Here is a 25,542-nt window from a genome sequence, read left to right on the forward strand (position 1 = left end):
AGGGTTCTTCTATTTCTTTGTACTAGAGTTCTTTTTGGCTTACACAACTAAGAAGAGGAAAACCGTTTTCAGCCTCCACCTGTGTGTGTATTCCCCCATTGTGAAAGCAAGAAAGCTACAAGTGAGACTCCTTCCTTCTCTCCCACAATCTTGACATGGTATCAAAGCCTGGTTCGTGGTAAGGGGCTCAAGAAAGCAAACCAAGTTCGTAGTGTTCTGGTAAGAGGACCAGTGTTGCTTTTATTTTTCGAGTTTGGGAGCAAGTCTCTGCAAGCAACACAGCCGGAAAGTGCAAGAGTGCATTGTCTCAGATTGAGACGCCCTTCGCGTGTAGTAAGAGGGCAGTATATGCTGCGGGCGAGGGCTTTAGCCCACTGTTGCCCTGTTTTTTTTATTTGAGGGCATTTCAGGGCCCGTTTTGGAGGCAGAAGTTTTCTGCATGCACTCAGGAAAAGGCCATGTTTTTGCTGTGCGACCACTGTTCTACAGGTCGGTGAAAAGTTACCGTAGAAATTGTATCATATGCATGTGCGCAGAGACATTGGGAGTTACAGAATCATCCTTGTTTCCTGTTGATGCAAAATCATCACTAGAAAGTGACTGTGTGGTCAAATACCACTTTCATCAGTTTTGCAGATTTGCCCTTGTGAGGCTGAAGCTGTGTTTTCTGCAGTGACAGAATTTTTTGCAGTGTTCTGTAATGGCATCTGATTCTCTTTCACAGATTGTCACTAAAAAGCTTGACAAGAACAACTTCCAAGCATGGAAGTTTAGAATGACGAATTTCCTTATGGGAAAAGAATATTGGGAATTCGTTGCAGGAAACGAAGAAGAACCAGTTCTTCCTGATGTTCCCAATCAACAACAAATGCAGGCATTTAAAGGATGGCATGAGAGAGCCACAAAAGTTATGTATTGGCTGTCTATCAGTATTTCAGACTCTATGATTGTGCATATTCAAGATGCAAGTATGCCAAAGGAGGCATGGGATACTTTGTCAAAAATGTATAGCACAAATACGCAAGCCAGGAAAATGCAGCTCAAGCAAGAGTTGCACAATGTGCAAAGAGAAAGTATGAGCATCAATGACTACCACATGAAGGTGAAGAAGATTGCAGATGCACTTGCTTCCATTGGGTCGCTAGTGGAAGATGATGATTTAGTTTTTGTGAACTTGAATGGTCTGAGAAAGGATTATACACAATTCCGAACATCAATTTCCGTCTGTGAAAGATTTCCTGATTTTGAGGAGTTGATTGCTCTTCTAATTTCTGAGGAGCAGAGAAATGGTAGTGCATCTTCTTCAGGAGGAACTTCAAAAGAAGTTGTCTTCTACTCAAATACTGAAAGAGGTAGAGCCAGAGGTAGAGGAGGTCGATCTGGAGGCCGTGGTAGAAATCAAAATATGCAGTAAACTCAAGAAAACCAGTCCTATGGAGGAGGATGTGGTAACTCTAGAGGCAGGGGGAGCCAAAGAGGTCGTGGTGGATGGCAAAGAGGCCAAAATGCAAACAGCAATGTTGAATGCTACTACTGTGGTAAAATGGGTCATATGGCTAAAGACTACTATAAAAAGCAGAATGACATCATGAATGGAAAATTGCAACAAGGGAATTATGCATCTTCTAGTAGACAGAGTGATGACAGAAATGAGCATTTGTTTATGGTGCAGCACATGACCAATTCTGTGACAAGTGTAGAAGAAAGCAACGATGTGTGGTATGTTGACTCAGGTGCATCAAACCACATGACAGGTCATGCAGAATGGATGTAGGATGCAAGGAAAATGGAAAAACCAGGATTTGTGGAGACTGGTGATGATACTGCACATCCTATTGTGCAGATTGGAAATATTCCTTTGTCTATGCAGGATGGGAAAAAGAAATACCTGTCGGATGTATTTCATGTCCCGAATATCACCAAGAACCTGGTTTCTGTTGGTCAAATGGCTGAGCAAGGCTTGCAGGTCAGATTTAATTCTCATGGATGCTTTGTTGAGGATATGAAAAATAAAGGTCGCTTGATAGGAAAAGGAAAGAAGAAGGGCAGAATGTTTACGTTGGATGCATACATGCTTGAATTGAGTGTAGCAATGTTTGCACATGGGACTGGTGTAGTTGCAGATACTAATATCTGGCATAAACGCATTGGTCATGTTAATGTACAACGACTTAAATCAATGCAAGCCCAAAATATTATTGCAGGATTGCCTAAATTCAAGGTTGCGCAAATGCATAAGGTATGTGAAGCCTGTCAATTTGGAAAACAGGCAAGGAAACCATTTCCTAGACATGTTCAAGAGAGTAAGAAGCCATTGGAATTAATCCACTCTGATGTGTGGACTACTAAAGCTGCATCTATTGGAGGCTGTCATTATTTTGTCACTTTTATTGATGACTATACCAGCAAAATTTGGGTGTATTTTATGAAAAAGAAAAGTGAAGTATTTGGGCATTTCAAAACTCTTAAAGCTATGGTTGAAAAAGAAACAGGCCTGCAAATAAAATGCCTAAGGTCAGATGGAGGGGGAGAGTACCTCTCAAATGAGTTTGCAAGGTTCCTGCAGGAGCATGGCATAAAGCAGCAATATTCATGCAGTCATACCCCACAACAAAATGGAATTGCAGAAAGGAAAAACAGGCATATTGGAGAGGTATCTCGGGCCATGCTCAACGAAAAAGACTTGCCAAATTTTTACTGGGCTGAAGCAGTTGCTACAGTAGTCTACATAATGAACAGGACTCCCACTACAGCAATACATGGGATGACTCTAGAGGAGAGGTATACTGGTAGGAAACCAGATATTTCTCATTTGAAAATTTTTAGTTGCATTGCCTACGTTCATGTGCCAAATGAGTTGAGATCCAAGTTGGATCCAAAAGCTGAGAAGTGCATCTTTATTGGTTACTCTCTGCAGAGCAGAAAGGGTATAGATGCTATAACCCTTCTATTCGTAAGTTTACAGTGAGTAGAGATGTTTTTTTTGATGAGATGAGTAGCTGGTATATACCAGTAAATGTGATTGATAATGTAGATGCACAAAATGGTAATGCTGCACAGAATTCACAGCAGCAGTCACAAGATATTAGTGGACCTGGAGTGTCCTCTAATAGTGGTTCACATTCTTTGCCATGGACAGGAAGATTGAGATCAGGAGAATCTTCTCAAAGCAATGCAGATAGTGGTATGCAGGTATCACGAAAAGGAAAAGAGAAGGTAGATCAGCCCATGTTTGATGTGAATGCAGGTCACTCTTATGTGGATGGTGAATCCAGTGGCTCAGAATAGAGCATTGATGATGACTTGGGTATTCCTTCTATTGTTACACCTGGTGTAAGAAAGACTAGGGATGTTTTGAGAGCACCTGGGAGTGAACCTACTTTGCACAGGTCTACCGGAGCTAGGTATCTTGTGGATAGGCTAAAATATGATGGATTTACAGCCATTCACTATGCCTATACAGTCAAAGTGATACAGGAACCAGAACCCACTTCTTTTGAGCAAGCCATGGGAAAAGAAAAATGGGAGAAAGCCATGGATTAAGAAATGGATGCCTTGGAAGCAAATGCTACATGGGAATTGGTACATTTGCCTAAAGATAAGAATGCAATTGGTTGTAAGTGGGTTTATAAGGTGAAGCACAATGTAGATGGTTCTATGAATAGATACAAGGCAAGATTAGTAGTCAAGGGGTATGCACAAACATATGGCATTGATTATGAAGAAACATTCAATCCGGTTGCAAGGATGGCAACCGTAAGAGCACTCATTGCTATGGCTGCATCAAAGGGATGGTCTTTACATCAGATGGATGTAAAGAATGCCTTCTTGCATGGTGATTTGCAAGAAGAGGTCTATATGGAGCAGTCACTAGGTTATGTGCATGTTGTTCATCCTGAGTTTGTTTGCAGGTTGAAAAAAGCCTTGTATGGCTTGAAGCAAGCACCTAGAGCATGGTCTGACAAGATAGGACAGTATCTTGTCACTATTGGCTTTCAAATTCCCAAGGTATATTTCTCACTTTATGTGAGAAAAACAGAGAAAGGTATTATGCTGCTTGTCATTTATGTTGATGATTTGATTATCACAGGTGATAGTGATGAAGATATCCTTCATGTGAAAATGCTATTGAAACAGAAGTTTGAGATGAAGGATTTGGGAGAGCTGCGTTATTTCTTGGGCATTGAGGTGATTAGATCACCAAGTGGGATATGGCTCTTACAGAGGCAGTATGGATTGGACATGCTGTCTAAATATGGGATGACAGGCTGTAAGCCTATTTCAGTTCCTTTGGAGCAGAATGTGAAGCTGAGCGCAGATGCACGTGAGCTTCTCGAAGACCCTACTATATACAAACGCATAGTAGGAAGTTTGATTTATATGACTATTACCAGGCCAAATTTGAGCTATGTTGTTGGATTGGTAAGTCAGTTTATGCAGGCTCCAAGGAAACCGCATTTGGATGCGGCTAGACGCATATTCAGGTATGTGAAGTCCACATTGCAGTATGGACTATTTTATGAGACTAGGGTTCAGATACACTTGCATGGATACACTGATGCTGATTGGGCTGGTAGTATTTTTGATAGACGATCTACCAGTGGATATGTATTCTCTTTTGGGAATGCTGCAGTCACTTGGAGCAGCAAGAAACAGCCTACAGTTGCCTTGTCGAGCACAGAGGCTGAGTACAGGGGTGCAGCAATGGCTGCATGTGAGGTAGCTTGGTTGCATAAGCTACTTTATGATATGCGTCAGTCTACAGATGGACCAGTTGTCATTTATTGTGACAACATGAGTAGTATACACTTGGAAAATAACCCAGTCTATCACGCTAGAACAAAGCACATTGAGGTGCATTATCACTATGTGTGGGAGAGGGTTTTACTAGGTCTTATTGATTTAGTTTATGTCAGCACAGAGGATCATGTAGCTGACATATTTACAAAGGCATTGGGCGCAGAGAAGCTGTGCAAGTTCAGAGACCTGCTTGGTGTGCAGGAATTGGGATTGAGCTCGAGGGGGAGTGTTGAGATATCGAGCTCCACTCGTGATACGCCAGGGTGACCGTTGTGCATTTATGTCACCGACTTGTTAGCTGCAGATGCGGTTGGTACACCGCCCATGAATAATAGCTAGATGACAGCTATCCTTATCTACTCTAGTTCATGGCTCAGTTAGTATGCACCTTAGTTAGTTGAGTTTGGTTTGAGACCCATATATAGGGTTCTTCTATTTCTTTGTACTAGAGTTCTTTTTGGCTTACATAACTAAGAAGAGGAAAACTGTTTTCAGCCTCCACCTGTGTGTGTATTCCCCCATTGTGCAAGCAAGAAAGCTACAAGTGAGACTCCTTCCTTCTCTCCCACAATCTTGACACTGAGAAGATCAGAGAGTATCTTGTCAATATTGGCTTTTATGTTTCTGATGCTGATCACTCACTTTATGTGAGAAAGGGGGATGCACGTTTGGTCATCATAGTCATCTATGTGGATGACTTGATTATTATAGGTGATAGTGATAGTGGGATTGCTGAAGTCAAGGACTTTTTGAAGAAGAAGTTTGAGATGAAGGATTTAGGTGAGCTAAGGTACTTCCTTGGCATTGAGGTGATCAGATGTGATGATGGTATATGGCTGTCCCAAAGACAGTATGGCTTGGATATGTTGTCCAAGTATGGTATAACAGCATGCAAACCACTTTCAGTCCCGTTGGAGCAGAATGTAAAGTTGAGTGCTGATGTTGGGGATGAGATAGAAGACCCTACTATGTTCAGGAGGATAGTGGGGAGTTTTATCTACATGACCATTACATGGCCAGACTTGAGCTACGTTGTTGGTCTTGTGAGTCAGTTTATGCGAGTACCTAGAAAGCCACATTTGGATGCAGTCAGACGTATATTGAGATATGTGAAGTCCACATTACATTATGGACTTTTCTATGAGGCATGTATAGATGTACAGGTGTTTGGATACACAGATGCACATTGGGATGGTAGTATGCCTGATAGAAGATCTAACAGTGGATACATGTTCTCTCTTGGTAGTGCAGTAGTTGCTTGGAGCAGCAAAAAGCAATCTACAGTTGCTTTGTCGAGTACATAGGCTGAGTATAGAGGTGTTGTTGTTGCAGCATGTGAGGTAGTATGGCTACAAAAGTTAATGGCTGATTTGGATGTGCAGGTGGAAGGTCCAGTTGTCATTTATTGTGACAACATGAGCAATATACAGTTGGCTAGGAACCCTGTGTTCCATGCCAGGACAAAACATATTGAGGTACACTACCACTTTGTGAGAGAGAAGGTACTAGCAGGTGAGATTGACTTGGTGTATGTCAGCACACAGGATCAGATAGCTGACATCTTCATGAAGGCATTGGGTACAGAGGAGCTTCAAAAGTTTCGAAGCTTACTTGGAGTTGCAGAGATGCAGTTGAGCTTGAGGGGGAGTCTTGAGATGACAAGCTCAACACATACGGACATTGATGATGGACCGCCTGGTTAAATGGGTCCACATGTCTACACTTAGCATGTCGATGGTCATTATGACTCTCACATGGCCACTGACTTATTACTTATTATATTCAGGTTGTTACACCTATTCACAACTGGCATAGTTATAGCGCCAGTCGACTGATGTAGTCGGTTATGCATTGTTTGACTTAGTAGGCCATTTTTCTTTATGTTGTATCTTATCTATACTTTGTGTACATTGTAAAGAGTGTGGTAGAAGAAGAAGAAACCAGCAAGAAAACGTTTTGGCCTCTATCTCTCTTCTTGTCTCTTGAGTGAGCTTCTCCTTGTGCATTCTGTGTGTGTTCGGTGCAGCATCTTGTGCAAGTCCCCTCACCACGCGATTCTTTACACATCACACATCCAAAATCTATCACTTCAGCCCAGCCTCCTCTCAGGTGTAGAGAGGAGATAGAAAGAGGAGAGAGAGAAAGATTGCAATCAGAGATTTTAATTCATTCCACCATTTTGCATGTGGTCTATGGCAATGCAGAGCAAAGAAATTCTCTATCTGAGTCCCCTGAAGCATTCCTCTCATCTCCAATAGTTAGAAAATTAGAGAATTGATGGATTTGAGGGGGGGCAAAAAAATTTGTGCCTCCCCCGTCCCCCTCTTCACATGAGAAAAAACATTTTTTCAACCTTTTAAACTTAATCCTTAACATTACAAATTAACCAGTTCAGCTTTTGTATACTCACACTTCTTAAAAGTGGTTCCAGTCTAGATGGAGGACTAAACAAGCTCAGAATTGTGAAAGGACTAGACGGTTGCCTTCATGGCATCGAAATCTATCAATCTTGCCCTCTATCATGCACTTTTTGGCTCTAGGAACTAGCAGCTGCTTCATAACGCCAAACCTTGTAGGGGTTAAAAAAGCAAGCAAGAAGGAGAGAAGAAGAGAAGAAGAGAAGAAGAAGAAGAGATCACTTTTTCCACACACCAAAGAATGAGATTCTCTTTCACTTTTTGAGTTTATATACAAAACCCTAATCCCTTTTGAGCAGTTATCCCCTTTTCTACATGGCCGCCGTAGACCCTCTTTTTTACACGACTTGGCTGTGGCCTAGACCCTCTTTCCTATTGTCCTCCTATCTTCCTAGCTTCCTTTATACTACCCGTCTATCCTTACAATTTGCACAGGAGGGAGCCTTGCACTCTTTTACAAAATTTTTAGGGGCGCCTTGCATTTAAAAATGCACTTTTTCCTTTGACTTAGCTTTTGAGGCCGCCCTTGCGCTTTCAATGATTTCCCTTCCTGCTTCTTCCTTTGTGTATGATTTCCTTCTAGGCTTCCTTTTTCAACTCCCGACTTGTACTTTTCCACTTTTTCTACTTTTTCTTGTGCTGAGGTTAACATTACCCCCTCCTAGCCGAGTGCCAGTCCAATGGCACTAATGGGGTAGTAGCTAGAAAGTGGGGTGTGTGTAGCCAGATGGCTTTTTGAATTTGTCTACAAGCCCTTGGTGAGGATGGTGTTGGATGGATTTGCCCTTTGAAATTGAAGATGGTATTAGGGCAGGTCCCTCCCTAATACTGATGGTGGGTGGATCTGTCCTTTGAAATTCAAGATGGTGTTAGACGGATCCTTCTTACCCCCTTTCAAAACTTGGCCCTATATCTTTAGTCGGCCTTTGCCTCTCTTCTCCCCTATGCTCTAGTGGCTCTGTTTCTTTGGGCCCTACAACGTGTGGTTGGACGTGCAACCCGTGTCTTAAAGACCTACAGATGATCTCTAGCTTTCTCCTTAATGACTCAATGGCCTCATTTTCCTCATATTGTGTGGCATCCAAGAGAGTGTGGAGGAAGGCATGTTGTTGGGCTTCCAAAGCCACTTGCATGGCCTCTGCCCTGCCTCTATTAACACCCTGTCGCCTTTTGCAAGGGCTACTTGGTGCGGTAAGTCTCTTACCCTTTCTTTGCTCTTGTCCACCCATTCATCTACTTTTTTATGCATTTCTTCCAGGCTTTCGTTGTGCCTGCAAGCTAATGCCCTTAACCTCCTCTCCTATTCCTCAATTTCTCTTTCCAAGCATTGTTGCCCTTCAAGCTCCAAGGCCATCCTCTTTTCCAGATCTTCTATGTGCTTTTGGTGCCATCAGCTTCTCTCTTCTTCTTTGTTGGTAGCTACTCCCCAGCATTTTGTATCCTTTCATTTTCCTTCTATAGGTCTTTATACAACACTACCAGATCATCATAATGGTGTTGTAGGTTCATGAGGTTGTGTGTTTCTGCTGCAAGCTTTGCTTGCCACCTCTCTTCTTCTCCTCCCTTGGCCTCGAGTTTCTCTTTTACCTCCCTAATCTCTTTTTGATACACATCAACTTGATGGGTTCTTTCTAATTGAGAAACTACCAACGTGTCTCTTTCGACCTTGAGCTCAAAGCAATGGCTATTTTCTTGTCTTCTTTTGCCCACTCCAGCTGCTGTGACAGGAGTTCTTGCGCATAGTCATCGTAGTTTGTAGACAACGGTAGTGCAATGGGATTAGTGGTTGTAGATGCTTCTATCTTCTGCCTTTTGGGGTCTCGTCTGGATTCTGTATCCACAACTGCTTGTCTTTTTGCTCCCGTCATAGGGGTTCCTCCACTTGCGCCTTGAGTTGTCTCTTTATTGACCAGAAACTGCACCCAGGCCACAAGATTGCTAGCATCCACCATGATAGAAGATTGGGGTGGTAGATAGTAGGACAAGTGGGATGGGGTTGATTAGACCCTTGCCCTTACACTCGATTACTAGGGGTGGTAGGTTTTTGGGTACTTGGGAGCTAGTGCTTGGGCCTTTTCATCTGGGTGGACTCATGGCAGCCACCTCTTCTTCCCTTAAAGGTTACTCTGCTGAGAGGCAGATGGTAAGGCCTATGTCTTCTTCTTCCTTCCTCCTTAACTCCTCGGCCTCCTGCTCTGCTTTCCTCCTCCTTTCCTCTTCATCCTTCCTGGATTCTTCTTTTACCTTTTTCGTCTCCTCCTTCTCTCTTATTTTTCTTTTTTCTTCGGCACTTTTGGACTCCCTTTGGGTTTTTGTCAGATCTGCTTTTTATTTCTTCCTACTCTCTTCTTTTGGCCTTCTTCTATGGAGCTTTTTTCTTTGATTTCTTGGCCCCTCCTTGGCTAGATTATGCTTGCCTCTCTCCTTCTTCCTCACTCACCGTCCTTTCGTTGCTTTATAGGTTTTGATGCAGCTATGTTACCCTTGCTGAAAGCCATGATTATTCATACGTTCTAGATGGCTAGATGAAAGTGCTATGACTGGTAGTCGATATTGCATAGTGTGTCTACCTTTTAAATGTACGTCCCAATAGCAATTCCATACATGCATTCTTCATATTTGGCAACACATAAAAGATCATTGGTACGCTTTTAGACTTGATAGAGACTACAACCTTACACTTTCTCAGAAACATATATGATTGGCCCCCATATGGGCTAAGTTTGGCATTAGTGGGCTGCAATTATGGCCTGCCAATTTGAATCCAATGATCATGATTCAGGATATTAAAATCAACACCCTCATTGATCAATGCATCAAATGTATGTGTTTTCTTGGCAGTGACAATCACAAGCAGGTAGGTCAGGGCTTCCTCATCTTCATTTTCAATTTTCAAGATACTGACCACTCGTACCTTGACAGGGTTGGGTTGTCTATGCAAGCTCCTTACCATCATACAGACTGGTAGTGGGGGCATGTCACTAGGCTTTCCAATTGCCTTAGCAGCTTTTCATACTCCTCATTATCCGAGAATGGCAAATCAATTGTGGCTAGCAAATCCATCCAATCTCGCTCATCCTCAGGACAAGGGATATACTTGGTGAGTGGCCTGTAGGATTTTCTAACTTGCACATCACCCTTCAGCATGACTAAGATGGTATCTAAGTCAATTGGTGTAGTCTTCCAAGTATCCATCTCTACCCTTACCGCTTCCATTTGGTTACCTAAGAAGAGCAGACCGTTGCCCTAGTCCTCTATGACTCTCGCATTCCTCATCTAGGGTCGGCCTAGCAGGATGTTGTAGTCCACTCCCTTCATGACAATGAAGTTGACAGAAAATTGGACACCTACAATCTTCAATGGCTAGTTCTTTAGCACTTCACATGGCCTAACCTTCTTTCCATTGGCCAGTGTAACATTAAACCTAGCATTCTTAGTAGGTGGGTTACCCCAAGCCTGGAGTACTACATGGCTAAGCACACTGACTACTACCCCGGTGTCCACGGTCCCTTTTTGTGTAGCATCTCCTAATGCTATTTCTTTTTCCCATCCTGCATAGACATCCAATCTACACAATAGGATGTGCAGTATCATCACCAGTCTCCACAAATCCTGGTTTTTCCATTTTCCTTGCATCTTGCATCCATTCTGCATGACCTGTCATGTGGTTTGATGCACATGAGTCAACATACCACACATCATTGCTTTCTTCTACACTTGTCACAGAATTTTTCATGTGCTGCACCATAAACAAATGCTCATTTCTGTCATCACCCTGTCTACTAGAAGATGCATAATTCCCTTGTTGCAATTTTCCATTCATGATGTCATTCTGCTTTTTATAGCAGTCTTTAGCCATATGACCCATTTTACCACAGTAGTAGCATTCAACATTGTTGTTTTCATTTTGGCCGCTTTGCCATCCACCACGACCTCTTTGGCTCCCCCTGCCTCTAGAGTTACCATGTCCTCCTCCATAGGACTGGTTTTCTTGAGTTTGCTACATATTTTGATTTCTACCACGGCCTCCAGATCGGCCTCCTCTACCTCTGCCTCTACCTCTTCCAGCATTTGAGTAGAAGACAGCTTCTTTTGAAGTTCCTCCTAAAGAAGATGCACCACCATTTCTCTGCTCCTCAAAAATTAGAAGAGCAATCAACTCCTCAAAATCAGGAAATTTTTCACGGATGGAAATGGATGTCCGGAACTGTGCATAGTCCTTTCCTAGACCATTCAAGGTCACAGAAACTAAATCATCATCTTCCACTGGCGACCCAATGGAAGCAAGTGCATCTGCAATCTTGTTCACCTTCATGTGGTAGTCATTGATGCTCATACTTTCTCTTTGCACATTGTGCAACTCTTGCTTGAGTTGCATTTTCCTGGCTTGCGTATTTGTGCTATACATTTTTGACAAAGTATCCCATGCCTCCTTTGGTGTACTTGCATCTTGAATATGCACAATCATAGAGTCTGAGATACTGATAGATAGCCAATACATAACTTTTCTGACTCTCTCATGCCATCCTTTAAATGCCTGCATTTGATGTTGATTGGGAACATCAAGAAGAACTGGTTCTTCTTCATTTCCTACAACGAATTCCCAATATCCTTTTCCCATAAGGAAATTCATCATTCTAAACTTCCATGCTTGGAAGTTGTTCTTGTCAAGATTTTCAGTGACAATCTATGAAAGAGAATCAGACGCCATTACAGAACACTGCAAAAAATTCTATCACTGCAAAAAACACAGTTTCAGCCTCACAAGGGCAAATCTCCAAAACTGATGAAAGTGGTATTTGACCACACAGTGACTTCCTAGTGATGATTTTGCATCAACAGGCAATAAGGATGATTTTGTAACTCCCAATGTCTCTGCGCACAGGCATAAGATGCAATTTTTACAGTAACTTTTCACCGACCTGTAGAGAACAGTGGTCAAACAATAAAAAACAGGGCCTTTTCTTGAGTGCGTGCGGAAAACTTCCGCCTCCAAAACAGGACCCGAAATGGCCTCGAATCAAAAAAATAGGGCAACCTAGGGCTAAATCCCATACCCGCAGCATATACTGCCTTCTTGCTACACCGCAAAGGGCGTCTCAATTTGAGACAATGCACTCTTGCACTTTCCGGCTATGCTACTTGCAAAGACTTGCTCCCAAACTTGAAAAATGAAAGCAATACTGGTCCTCTTACCAGAACACCGCGAACTTGGTTTGTATTCTTGAGCTCCTTACCACGAACCAGGCTCTAATACCATGTTAAGATTGTGGGAGAGAAGGAAGGAGTCTCACTTGTAGCTTTCTCACTTACACAATGGGAGAATACACACAAAGGTGGAGGCTGAAAATAGTTTTTCCTCTTCTTAGTTGTGTAAGCCAAAAAGAACTCTAGTACAGAGAAATAGAAGAACCCTATATATGGGTCTCAAAACCAAACTCAACTAATTAAGGTGGCATATTAACTGAGCCACGAACTAGAGTAGATAAGGATAGCTGTCATCTAGCTATTATTCATGGGCGGTGTACCAACCGCATCTGTAGCTAACAAGTCGGTGACATAAATGCACAATGGTCACCCTGGCATATCACGAGTGGAGCTCGATATCTCAACACCTACTAGGCCAACCAGAGCCCACACTGATTAATGCAACTCTTAGCCCTTATGGGGGACACCCACAAGCACTCATAGGGAAGTGTAGAATCCTTGCGACAATTGAAACTGAAAGCTTGCCTATCCCATTTCATGTTCCTCCAAATAGTGCTAGCTGCGGGAAGGAAACCTTCCTAGGAAGACCCTTCAAAAGGGCGACCAAGTGTGAGGCCGACTATGTAGCACAGAGAATACACCTGACACTACCGGGTGTAAGGATAGTCACAACCTTTAGTAAGGGTGACCTCATCGAACCTCGAGGGAAAGGCAATGAAGGTGCTGACATAACAGTCAAGCCTACTAACAATAGCAAGGGCTTGTTGGAAGAATTGATACAAGCATAGGTCGAACAACGAGAACCAGTGAGTAAGTGAGGCCATACCTAAAACAAGAAGGTCAAGAGACAATGCCAAGGATGGGCTTTGGACTTACAAATATCGTAGAAGACCCCAAAAGAAGCCCAAGCCTTATAGATGAAGGCATCGAGGGAGGGTCAACACAATGCCATGATGGATATCCAAAGCATTGCTACGTGCTCAAGGGTATTACGCAGGTAACTGATGGATTTGGGTGCCAAAACCCGTTGCTAAACCTCCCTTGTTGACTAAAGGCCAGATCGTATCAAGAGCAAAGAAGCGTAGGAGGGGATCTAAACAAAAAACCAAGTCTCAAGTCAACAACAATGGAGTGACCGAGCCCCTTATGGTAAAAATCAAGAAACCAAACGGGACCAATCGGAGGGTAGATCCTCAGCCTAGCGTGCTTGACAAGTAGATATCAGATGTAATCATTGAGGATACGCAAGAGCCACTAGTGCCCAAGGAGCCTTTGATTCCCCAAGAGGATAGCAAGTATCATAGGCACAACACTGCTCATGGCAAGATTAAATTCTCAACAAAGCAAATAGCAAAATCATCTAACAGCCACGAGAAAATCTCCCAGCCAGTGTCAAAGCCACTTAGGAGTCCCAAGTCTCCTACACCCTCTTCCCCTAAACGGACACAGGAAGCACAACAGTCGTCAAGTGAGGCTACTCAATCCCAATCTCTACCTACATCAGAGCTTCCAAGGTCCAAGAGGCAGGACACGACACCACCCTTAGCTCTCAACCTAAGGATATGTCTGTGTAACCCACCGTGGCTAGCTCAACCGATACTCGATCTACACAAGTGAATGCTCTAAGGGCAACAAAAGACACAATCACTTCCAATCAACCTAAGGACTTGACACCGCAATCCACCAATAATAGCAAGTCCACTGAACTAGTTGCTACTACTTCCAATCAGGGATCATAGCAGTCACAGCCCTTGGTCGTGACAATGCCCCTTGCGGAACGTGTCCTTAGTAGTTTACCTATGGAGGAGGTGTCACAACCAACTTCATTGACAACTCCAGCACTTCCCAAGTGCCTAAAGTCTAGGCTAGAGGAGTTAAACTAAGGGGAAGAGCTAGACTCTCCAAAAAGGGAGGCAATTATACCCTCACAACCTAGCGAGGCTATTCAGCAAGCCACGGCTATGTCCCATAAGGACACACTAGAGAAAGAGAATGCTGAGGCCCAACCAAGCACATCAACGGTTGACCTAGTCCAGGGTCCTGAGTCATTGAGAGATGCACCTTCACTGACCAAGAAAAAGAGGAGAAAACAGCAAAAACAATAGCAGTTACAGGTGGTTGTGGACCCCAAGGACATTGACACCAAGAGTACTAGAGAGCTAAAAAATAAAGCATTGAGACCATCCACCAATGACCCCATTGATGCCTCTCCTAATAGCGGTGAAACCTCAGACACATCCGTGTGCTCTGAAAAATCAAAACAGTCGTTACCATCAACAGTTGCTTGCAACACTCAATCCACCGACAACAGAACTCGCATTGACCAATCAAGAGTGGATCAATGTTGTCACAACAAGGTGATAAATTTATACCAGTCACATCCAAGGAGAACCATGACGCAATAACAAAGCCTCAGGAGAAACATGGAAACCCCAAGAGCATAAGAAATCCTAGCGTTGACCAATCTTTCTCGTCTAGGCCTGAGCCCCTAGCTATGCTAAAGCCTAGGCAAACTCCTAGAACCTTGCATGAGATAGCAACCGAGCAAGCCCTCGTTGAACATAGAAGTGTCGCAGAATGCTTAACCAAGTTGGATGCTAAGCTCAAAGTGTTTGCACATATCTATGTCCTAGCAGACATGGGCGCATTCCCTAAAGAGTAGCTTGAAGAATACTTGCCATTTCCCTTATCCTGGGAAGAGCAAGAACATCTTGACGAGCACTATAATAGGCTCCTGCATGAACGCATGTGACTCATCTCTGACAAGGAAGTTGACAAACTACGCTTAACTGTAACATTCAATGATATGCTCTGTCAACCAAATCTCTTAGAGATAGAGCAACTAAAGCGACAAGCAGAGGGTCGAAATCAATTTGAACAACGTTGGTGTGAAAACCGCATTGCAATCACCGAACTAGGAGCCCAGATTAGTCTCAGAGGAGCGATTGGCCAAATGGCGATCTCAAAGAGACCCAACCTATGTGGCACCAACTTCCTTTCGAGTGCTGACTGCCATTCGGGGTACGGACTTAGCTAAAACTAGCCAAGAAAAGTCTCTATCTGATAAGGTTCTCACTAAGGAGGAGTTACATGTTGCCAGTAGACTCGGAAAAGGTTCCATGCTACTCGATGTTGCAAAATATCTATCGGTATTGAGTAAGCTACCACGAGTACTGGATGCGTATGCCACACTCCAGTAAAATCCCGAGTTCTACAATTGTATTTTATCCTCGTGAAGTGACATGGATTCGTAAATATGTACATAAATAAATAATGAATTTTGTGACCTTGTATAGACAATATCAACACACACAAGCAATGATAGTCAAGCGCAGGGAGAAGAGTTAGGTTCAACAGGCTAAGCTCCTTAGTTCTCCTCTCACCACACATTTAGAAGTTGTGTGACCATTCCCACCTCTAGGTGGAGGGCATGCAACCCTCATTACCACCATAGGAAGCCCTGACCAACATCTCTGATGGTGTAGACAGGGTGCCATCCCTTTCTATACACCTTTTTCCCTTTCTAGTCTATCCTTCCGACCCCACTCCATGACAACTAGTCTATGCAACTTAGCATGAGCCAAGATTTGCTAATGGCTAGAGGCAAAACGAACATCATCATGCGGGCCATCCCTCTACAACAAACAATGCATTCCTCACCTCTCCCCTCCTTGTTATATGCGCTTGACAACCCACTATATAATCCCTTCCATGCAAATAGTTTTATCCTGCCTCAGGGCCGAATCCTTGGTTCGCAGTTTGTAGGTCCCCCTACGGTAGCCGACATGGAGCACCCAGTGCAGCTGGCTTGCAAGGACGTTATTCGCTATTGAAGGGAGCATGTAGCACAAGCTCCTCTGCCGGAACGCTGCGTACCTACCCTTAAAAGGTATGCAAAGAAACAAGGCCCCAAGTGACATCGCCCTAGACATAGGCCAAAAAATCCCTAGGCCAGGGGAATAGAAGCTCAAGGGAGCATACAAGGCATGGCAACACTAGTTGTGAGGGCTCCCACCAGACACTCGGGCACTAGGTGCGCGAAAGAGGAGAGGGGAGCTCGGGACAAGCAAGAATTTGATGCATTGTTTAAAAGCATTCTGGAAATAATTGCAGCCAGGGACTACACCATCCGAGTCCCAGCTGACATCTTCCCCGACCAGCCTCACAGGAGCCCCTCACTAGCACAGCCTCTGTCGCCCAACCACCCAGACTCGCCCCTCCTCATACAAATAAAGTAGCCCTATGTTGTATAAAAGGCTTATCAAATGCTATCTGGCCATGAATTTTTGTATTTAAATGGTTAAGTGCTGACATGTTCCCCGATTATATAAACTTTTCATATTTGTGTTTAGTATATTTCCCATCTTTAGCAAAAGAAAAAGCTAATCAAGTGCAGGTGATAAGTGTCTAAGCCAACACCATGGAATTCAGATAAGTGATGACTCCTTGTGTTGCACTAGTTTATTCTAGTTGCGGCATATGCCGTGTATGTACTCTCATAAAGTGGCAGGTGGATGCAGGATGACACAGGTCTTTGGGCGAAAGTGTTCAATACCCAAGTCACCTCAAGACCACCGACCCCACAAAGAGCCATGACAAAGCCACCCTGCCAAAAGAAAAAATCACCCGTGCGAGTGCCCACATTGCATGGCCCAAAGCATGCTCTTAACCACTTCCTCCTTCTGGGTTACACTCTACCTCGGGCACTCATGGCAATTGTTACCCCAATTGTACCAACGCCGCACGTTCCAAAGAGGGTTGCAATATCTCAAGTGTATCTCCCCATCTCAACAACTGCTTCTCTAACAACGAGGCTAGGGTACAATCATCACTGTAATATCCATTTCCTGAGCCTTCGAAGCTTGACATTTCCCAACCCATTGACAGGCTGATAGCCTCAACATATTGCAATGGTTGTACTCAGGCAAGCTAAAAAAAATAAAAATGAGAAAAGATAAGAGAAAGAAAGAAAGAAAGCAAGAAAAAAAAAGCACAAGAAAAAGAAACGAAAAAAGAAAATGGAAAAGGAAAAAAAAAGGAAAAGAAAAGAATGAAAAGATACAAAGCACCCACGATCACAGCACAATACCTAGGGGTCCTCAAATTAGGCATATCCAGTGACCTTGGTCGGCTGGCTCTGTCCCTAGTCCCCTAGCCCTTTAGCATCACCCACAATTGTTCAGGGCACATCAAGGGCAGGACATACCTAGGGAGCTTGTCTCACCTATGGTTAGACTTGTCAACCTAACCCATTCGCACGATTCCCTCTTACACTCTACCTTAATACCATTGCAATCAATTGTGGTAAGCACCGCACGAATGGCCATGAAAAGTACACTGTCCTCATCATGCAGGTCCAATAGCTACTAGCTACCGACAGTGTAGTGTCCCTGTGTTCAATTATGTTACGTCGTGCAGCCACAACACAAAGGATGTCGCATACACCTTCACGTGTACTTCTTCTCAACATGGACAACTTTGCTTCATTCACACATTGTTACGAGAAACCAACTGTGGTCTTCTAACTATGTCATATTTAAGTATGCACAAGCACTCACATAATATCTGCACCAAAATATATACACAATTTGGGTCCTTAAGTGTAGGACAATACTCTTAGCTAACTTAGAGTTTGACCTGTCTCCCAAACTAATTGAACTATGTCTTGTGCACGATAGACAAGACCCTAGGGAGAGACCACCTATGAGAGGTTTTCAATTGCATATATTGAAGACTCCAACGAAAGTGTCGTTCGCTCTTTATCGACACCCAACTCTGAACTCTTATCCTTTATCATCCTACAAGCCCGCCAAGAATCGGCATGTGCAGAATCCCCAACAAACCAACACTTGTGCTGGCCATCAGTGCAATCCCCAACAAAGAACAGCCCTACCACCAACTCCAATAACCCTACCACCAGCCACCTAGGCCACCAACATGCCCCAACGACCTTCCTCCACACCAGCACCAACACTCTTCCATGGCAATCACCATCGATGTCCCTTTCACCCATGTCTTCAGTGCATGCCAAAGCCTGCTACCTATGATGGTGAGTGCCATGGGACTGGCACTCGTCTAGGAGGGGGTAATGTTAACCCTCAAACGAAAAAAGGTGAAAAATATGAAAAAGTTGAAGCAAAAGACAAGGCCAAGGAAAAAGTGAAACGGAAGACGAAGGCGCGCTATGAAAAATCTAGAAACACAAGAAGCACAGAAAAGTCCTAAATAAGGGAAAAAAGCGCACAAGAAAAGACGCAAGTCAATACTTTTGTAAAAGAGCGCAAGTGTATCATGATTTAATTTAAGGAGCGTCAGGCTCTCACCCATGCAATTTGTAAATATAGACGGGCGGTGGAAAGGAAGCTAGAAAGATAGAAGGACAATGGGGAAAAGGGCCGGCCAGCCATGTAAAAAAGGGGATAAGGGGATGACTGCCCAAAAAGGATTTAGGATTTTATATATAAAGTTGAAAAGTGAATGAGAAGCTCATTCTTGTGTGTGGCTAAAAGTGGCTCTCCTCTTCTTCTTCTTCTTCTTCTTCTTCTTCTTCTTGCTTGCTTGAGCTTGTGCTTGAGAGAGGGAGTGTGAGAGTGTGAAGGAGTGAGTGTGTGAGGGTGAGGGACCGAGGAGGAGAAGCTCTCAATCTTCTCCTCTCTTCTTCTCTTCTCTTCTCTTCTCTTGTCTTGCTCACGGCTATGGAGCTTGGAGCGTGGAGCTTGCTTAAAGCTTGCACTTGGATCGTGGAGCTACCAGAGCATGCGAGAGAGGAGGTAACTCAATCGTCATGGAGGTAAGCTCACTACACCCGTAGATATGGATGGCACGTCGGCTACGTGAGAGGTAGCCATTAGTACTCGGCTTGGAACGCTTGAAACAATAAGCGGTCCGAGGGTCTTGGCGGTTGAGCGAAAGCTCCCACATATATTCACAGTTTATGCCTATGCTTGTTTGGGCATGACTACATAACCGGTTTGATGCCTATTGGATCCCAATTGATTGGGAGATTGAAGCTACATGTAATGCTATGATTTTGGCCTGATTGTAGGGCTGGAAATACTCAGTTTATAACAGTAAATGCATGTTGAATACTCTTGGGCTGAAGCTATCTTTCATGCTTTGACATATGCCTATTAGTTATGCTTTTGGAAGCTTGAGCTTATTTCAGCCCGTACTTATTGACATTGGTCTATGCTTGACAGTGGTCAGTGCTTTGACAGTTATATGCTATTTAGGTACATGCTTACCCAATGCCTACGGCTTGATGCATTTGTCTTGGCATAGTGTACCATGTACTTGTTGAGCTTTAGTGCTCTCTAAAGACTTGGCTTGGATTCTCATTTGCTATTTCGGAATCTTGTATTGGATGTCATTTTGGTTGTCAGAGATTTTTTATTGGGATGTATGTCTTGCTCATGGATGCTACCTACAGTTTCTTTGTAGCCGTCATGCTCTTGGGATGCTATTGAAGCATTTTCTTGGTTACCTGTCTTTGGCACTCTGACTTGGTTTGATTGAGCTGTTGAGCTCGTTTATCTGCCCTTTGTGCCAGTGGGAGCATCTTGTATGCTTGACAGACATTAAGCAGGAGGTTTATGCTATTTGAGCATTTTGCAGATACTTGAGACTTTGGGATCTCTTACACTTAAATGTTGCATGGTTCATGCACTGATGTCTTGGAGTTGCTTTTGACCTAAGCTTGGGCTTTGCACTCTTGTGAGCATACACCTAGTGGTGTCAGGTCTTGTCAATGTTACGTATACTTTGCCCTATTGTCCAGGGGGTATGCCTACTCTCATTGACGGATGCTTTGGTGACATGTTTGGGTGTTTGCTCAGGGTCTTGATGACTGTTTGGTGCTAATTTATGCTCGTTTATGGCTTGTCATGTCTTGGCTATCATTTCTTGACTTGGTGCAGTGATTTGGTCAACATTGCCTCTCACAGCACCCTACTGTCATTTATTACAGCAAGCATATAACTCCGGACTAACATGGATTTTTCATACTAAAATATTCTAAAATGATGTACTTTCACTAGTACTTGGTGGGCAGCAGCTTGGTTACACTTTTCTCACAATTTTCTCTCGATTTTTGTGATTTTTTTGTGCTTTTCTGCAGTAAACAGCAAGCAGTTTTGAACTGTCTACAGTCTTCCAGCCTGCATTATGGCGAGTTCATCCACTGATCATGCTATTTTCAACATCACTAAGCTTGATGGTATGAATTACTCTTATTAGAAGAGCCATATTTGGTAGGTATTAGTGCAAAAATCACAGATCAAACCATTGAGGCTGAGCGAGCATCCGCTTGCAACTATGCCAGATGAGGAATGGCTTGAGCTTGATGAGTTATGCAAGTCCACTATTGTATTATCTCACTGAACAAGTTCATTACAATGTATTTGAGGAAGAACAGAGTGCATGGGAGTTGTGGGATAAAATCAAGAATCTCTATGATAAGAAAAGTCCAGCGAGTCAAATGTATTGACTGAAGTAGCTTATGGATTTACGCATGAAGGAGAATGTGACTATGTCTGCTCACTTGAGCCAGTTCCATGCTATACTCAAGAGCTTGACTTCGCAGGACATCACTTTTGCAAAGGATGTCACTCCTCTTTTCTTGCTTGGTACTCTTAATGAGTCATGGGATGTATTCCGCACTGCATTATGTGCCTCTACTGCTACCTTGAAATTATCTAATGTTGAGAGTGCTCTTCTACAAGAAGAGGTTAACCATAAGAATTTGGATGCCTCTCGTGTGTTGCATGCTATGACAGTTAGAGACAGGAATGATGGATATGGAAAGCATGGCAATGGCAGTGGTCATGGATGGGATTCTCAGAAATCTCGGTCCAAGTCTCGTGGGAAGTCACGTAGCAAATCCCGTGGCAGGAATGCAGATGTTACTTGTCATCATTGTGGGAAAAAGGGCCATATTAGGCCTCAATGCCATGAACTGCGTAATGAAAGGCGCAAAGATAAGGGGAAAGACAAAGTGCAGGATAAGTCTTCTGATCGCAGCATAGTGCCTGCAAAGTCCAGTGTTAAAATTAAAGAGATCAATGTTATGCAGCCTAAGGATATTGATGATGATTATATCCTTGAAGCTTCTTCTAGTGCTTCGCAGATGACGAAGATACACTCTATGTATGCACAGTGTTGGCTCTTGGACTCAGGTGCATCCTTTCATGTGACACCTTGCTGAGAGTGGTTTCATTCATACCGTACTGTTTCGGGTTCTGTGCGCTTAGGTGATGACAGTTCTCTTGATATTGTGGGCATTGGTGATGCTAGGCTACAGTTTCCTTTTGGCAGCAGTTTTGTTATGCAGGATGTACATCATGTACCTGCTTTGACATGCAGTCTCATGTCAGTTGGACAGCTTGATGACACAGGTTATCATGTATCTTTTAGAGACTCTGCATGGAAGATCACTCGTGGCAGACTTGTGATTGCGAGAGGTGCCAAGGCTGGCAGCCTCTATCCCTTGATTGTATCCGCTTCTTTCCTTGATCATGTTTTGTCTGTGGGTTCTATCCCACATGTATCTCTTTGGCATGCCCATTTGGGCCATATGTCTTTGAAGGGAATTAAAATGCTTTCTGGTTTGCAGTACTTACCGCCCCTTGATTATGCATGTTTTGATTCATGTGACCATTGTCTTTATGGCTAGCAGACTAGGTCTATGCATAAGAAGTCCAGTAGGCCACGCATGAGTGAGCCCTTGGCATTGGTACATTCGGATGTCTATGGGCCCATGCCTTGTTAGTCTATGGGTGGTGCAAAGTATTTTGTTACTTTCATAGATGATTTTTCACGGAAAGTTTGGGCTTATCCCATTAAGCTGAAATTCGATGTCTTGGCTGTGTTTCAAAGATGGCTTGCATTGGTTGAGAACCAGTTTGGGTATAGGATAAAATGCCTAAGGACAGATAATGGGGGTGAGTATGTCTCACATGCTTTTGAGTAGTTATGTGATGAGATGGGGATTAAGCGTTAGTTGACCGCCCCGTACACCCCCCCAAAATGGTTTGGTTGAGCGGATGAGTAGAACCATCCAAGAGCATGTACACAGTATGCTTAGCCATGCATGCCTACCAAGAGATTTTGGGCAGCTGTGCATGTCATAAACAGATCACCCTCTAGTGGTCTAGATTTCTAGGTTGCAGAGGAGGTATGGACTGGAAAACATCCCTCTTATGCGCATCTTTGTGTCTTTGGATGTGAGGCATTTTGCCATGTGCCCAGGGACAAGAGAAGTAAGCTGGATCCTAAGAGTGTCAAATGCATTTTCCTTGGTTTTATGGGGATGCAAGCAAGATAGATTACCGTCTCTGGGATCCACAGGCGCGGAAAGTCATCCGCAGTCATGATGTAGTCTTCCATGAAGACAAGATGAATGGGCAACCTGAGAGAGTTGTTGAGATCCTCAGGGTCATATTTCAGGAGGAGCCAAGGGCTCCCGCACAGCCAGTTGGACAGCCTACAACTGTAGCAGATGCTCATGGTCAGGGTGTTGGATAGGCAGCTAGGTAGGTAGTAGATCCTGTCGTGAGACGGTCTGCTAGAGACAGACATCCACCTGATAGATTTCAGCCCTCGATGCATTATGTCTTGGTTACAGATGCAGGAGAGCCTTTCACTTATGATGAGGCTATGCGCAGGGGTGACAGTCACTCCTGGGAGAGGGCTATGCAATCTGAGATAGACTCCTTGCATAAGAATGAGACTTGGGATTTGGTTTCCTTGCCTGAGGGCAAGAAGGCTTTGCCATGCAAGTGGGTGTACAAGTTGAAAAGTACCCCTAGACACCCCAAGCCAGTATACAAGGCTAGATTGGTAGCAAAGGGTTTTAAACAGGCGCATGGTGTGGACTTTGATGAGGTTTTTTCTCCTGTGATTAAGATGACCACCTTGCGCTTAAACTTGTCTTTGGTTGCTCAGCTTAACTTGGATTTATACGAGATGGATGTCAAGATGGCTTTCTTACATGGGGACTTGCATGATGAGATTTATATGGAGCAGCCTAAGGGCTTTGCAGAACCTGGCAGGGAGCACCTAGTGTGCAAATTGAAGAAAAGTCTTTATGGATTGAAGCAGGCACCTAGGGAGTGGTATCATAAGTTTGATGCCTTTATGCAGTCACAGGGCTACAACAGGAGTGCTATGGATCCGTGTCTTTACACGAAGAAAGCCCGTGATGGTTCTTTATTGATTTTGGTACTCTATGTGGATGATATGCTGATAGCAGGGAAAGCTCATGATGAGCTAGATGCTCTTAAGGCTCAGCTCAAGAAGAGCTTTGAGATGAAAGATCTGGGACAGGCCACTCACATACTTGGTATGTGCATTAGACGCAACACGCATCAGGGACTCCTCTACTTGTCACAGAGGGAGTACATTCATAAAGTCCATGAGCGCTTCCTCATGCAGGATGTAAAGCCTATTGGCTATCCATTGCCTTCTTATGTGAAGGTATCACGGGCTAATTGTCCGCAGACAGATGAGCAGAGGGCTGAGATGGCCAAGATTCCCTATGCATCCGCAGTGGGCAGTCTTATGTATGCCATGATAGCCACTCGTCCAAATATTTCCTTTGCAGTAGGTGTTGTGGCACGCTATATGGCTACACCTACCAAGAAGCATTGGGATGCCATGAAGGGTATCATGAGGTACCTGAAGGGCACTATAGATATGTGCATATGCTATGGTAGCAAGGATACAGGAGTTGTGGGGTGCACTGACTCTGATTATGCAGGACATACAAATAGTAGGAAGTCCACTTCTGGCTATGTATTCACCTGTGCTGGAGATGTTGTTTCTTGGATGTCCAAGGTGCAAAAATGCACGGACCTTTCTACTACACAGGCCGAGTATATTGCAGTCACTCACTGAGGCTTGCAAGGAGGCCATTTGGTTGGGTCGTTTGGTTGCTGACCCTTGTGGTATTGATGCTATCCCTACACTGCATTCGAATCCTATGAGTGCTATTCAGTTAGCCAAGAATCCGGTCTTCCATGCGAAGATGAAACACATTGAGGTGAGGTATCACTCCATACGTGGGGTCGTTGAGGACAAGTCTGTTGATCTTGTCAAGATCTCGAATGACCAGAATCCTGCAGATCAACTCACAAAAAGCCTCTCTATAGAGTGCTTTGCCTTCCTCAGGAGGTTGATGGGCATGGGATGAGATGACGTCTTTCCTCATCCTGTTGTACATGTGTACATGTTGTACTATCTTTCTTCTTTTTTCTTTTCACTCCTCACTAGGGTAGATTCACCTTTAAGTGGGAGGTTGTTGGGGGTAAAGGTGCCTCCGCCTGGTCACCCGTGTATTATTACACTGACAAACACCGCCACTGCACACTACAGGTGGCGGACGCTCGTCACCATCACTTTATTCTTTATTCTTTTAGTGACAGTTTGAATAAAGGAAGGCCCGGTCACACATTGTGATGGTTGGAGTTCCCATTTCTTGTCTCTGTCTTTCTTGCTCTTGCTCTCCCACCATAGCTCTCGAGTGCAAGCTTTGATCCTTCTCAACTTTCAACTAGCATCAGAGCCACCTAGTCCGATCGAAGACCCTTGTCTAATTTTGAAAATTGGACCAATTCCAAATTGGTCACACAACCCGTCCAATCGGATGTTCAACCCGTCCGATCGTGACAGTCGGACACATCACTTTCGTCCGATTCCGAGAATCAAACGAGAAGAAATTGGACACCATCGAATGCTCGACCTATCCAATCACAACAATCGGACCATAGAATCGAACCAACAGACCTGTCCGATTGGATATACAAGCACCTTGTTTGATTTTGAGAATCAGACATACCCCAATCAGACCAACTTGAGCTGTCCGATTGGACACATCTGTCCAATTGTGACAATAGAACCCGAATCAAACATTAGTAAATCGGACATTGGTAAATCAGACACAGTCTAAGAATGAAAATTTGGGAATTTGATGAATCCTGGCTAACGAGAAGTGTGACCTGTGCCAGAAGAACCCACCGAACATATCACAAGTAGTTACAAACCTAGAGATTGTGGCCAAACAATCTGAAAGGGTATTGGTGTTGTGGGCTAGTTGCAAGACCCCAACTCGACCCTGAATGAG

General features: G+C 43.8%; 1 protein-coding gene across 1 annotated transcript in view; it reads left to right on the top strand.

Annotated features, from left to right (window-relative positions):
• The first annotated feature begins 700 nt into the window (after positions 1-700).
• Positions 701-25,542, top strand: part of LOC148033561 (uncharacterized) — a 67,070-nt gene continuing 42,228 nt past the window's right edge. Inside the window, exon 1 of the mRNA XM_087680931.1 lies at positions 701-1,364. Within this exon, the coding sequence (XP_087537057.1) occupies positions 701-1,364 (664 nt within the window). The remainder of the gene's footprint in view (positions 1,365-25,542) is intronic.

Source organism: Lygodium microphyllum, chromosome 7 (assembly GCF_053477565.2).
Source record: "Lygodium microphyllum isolate KBCC chromosome 7, Lygodium_microphyllum_v1.1.10, whole genome shotgun sequence".
Lineage (NCBI taxonomy): Eukaryota > Viridiplantae > Streptophyta > Polypodiopsida > Schizaeales > Lygodiaceae > Lygodium > Lygodium microphyllum.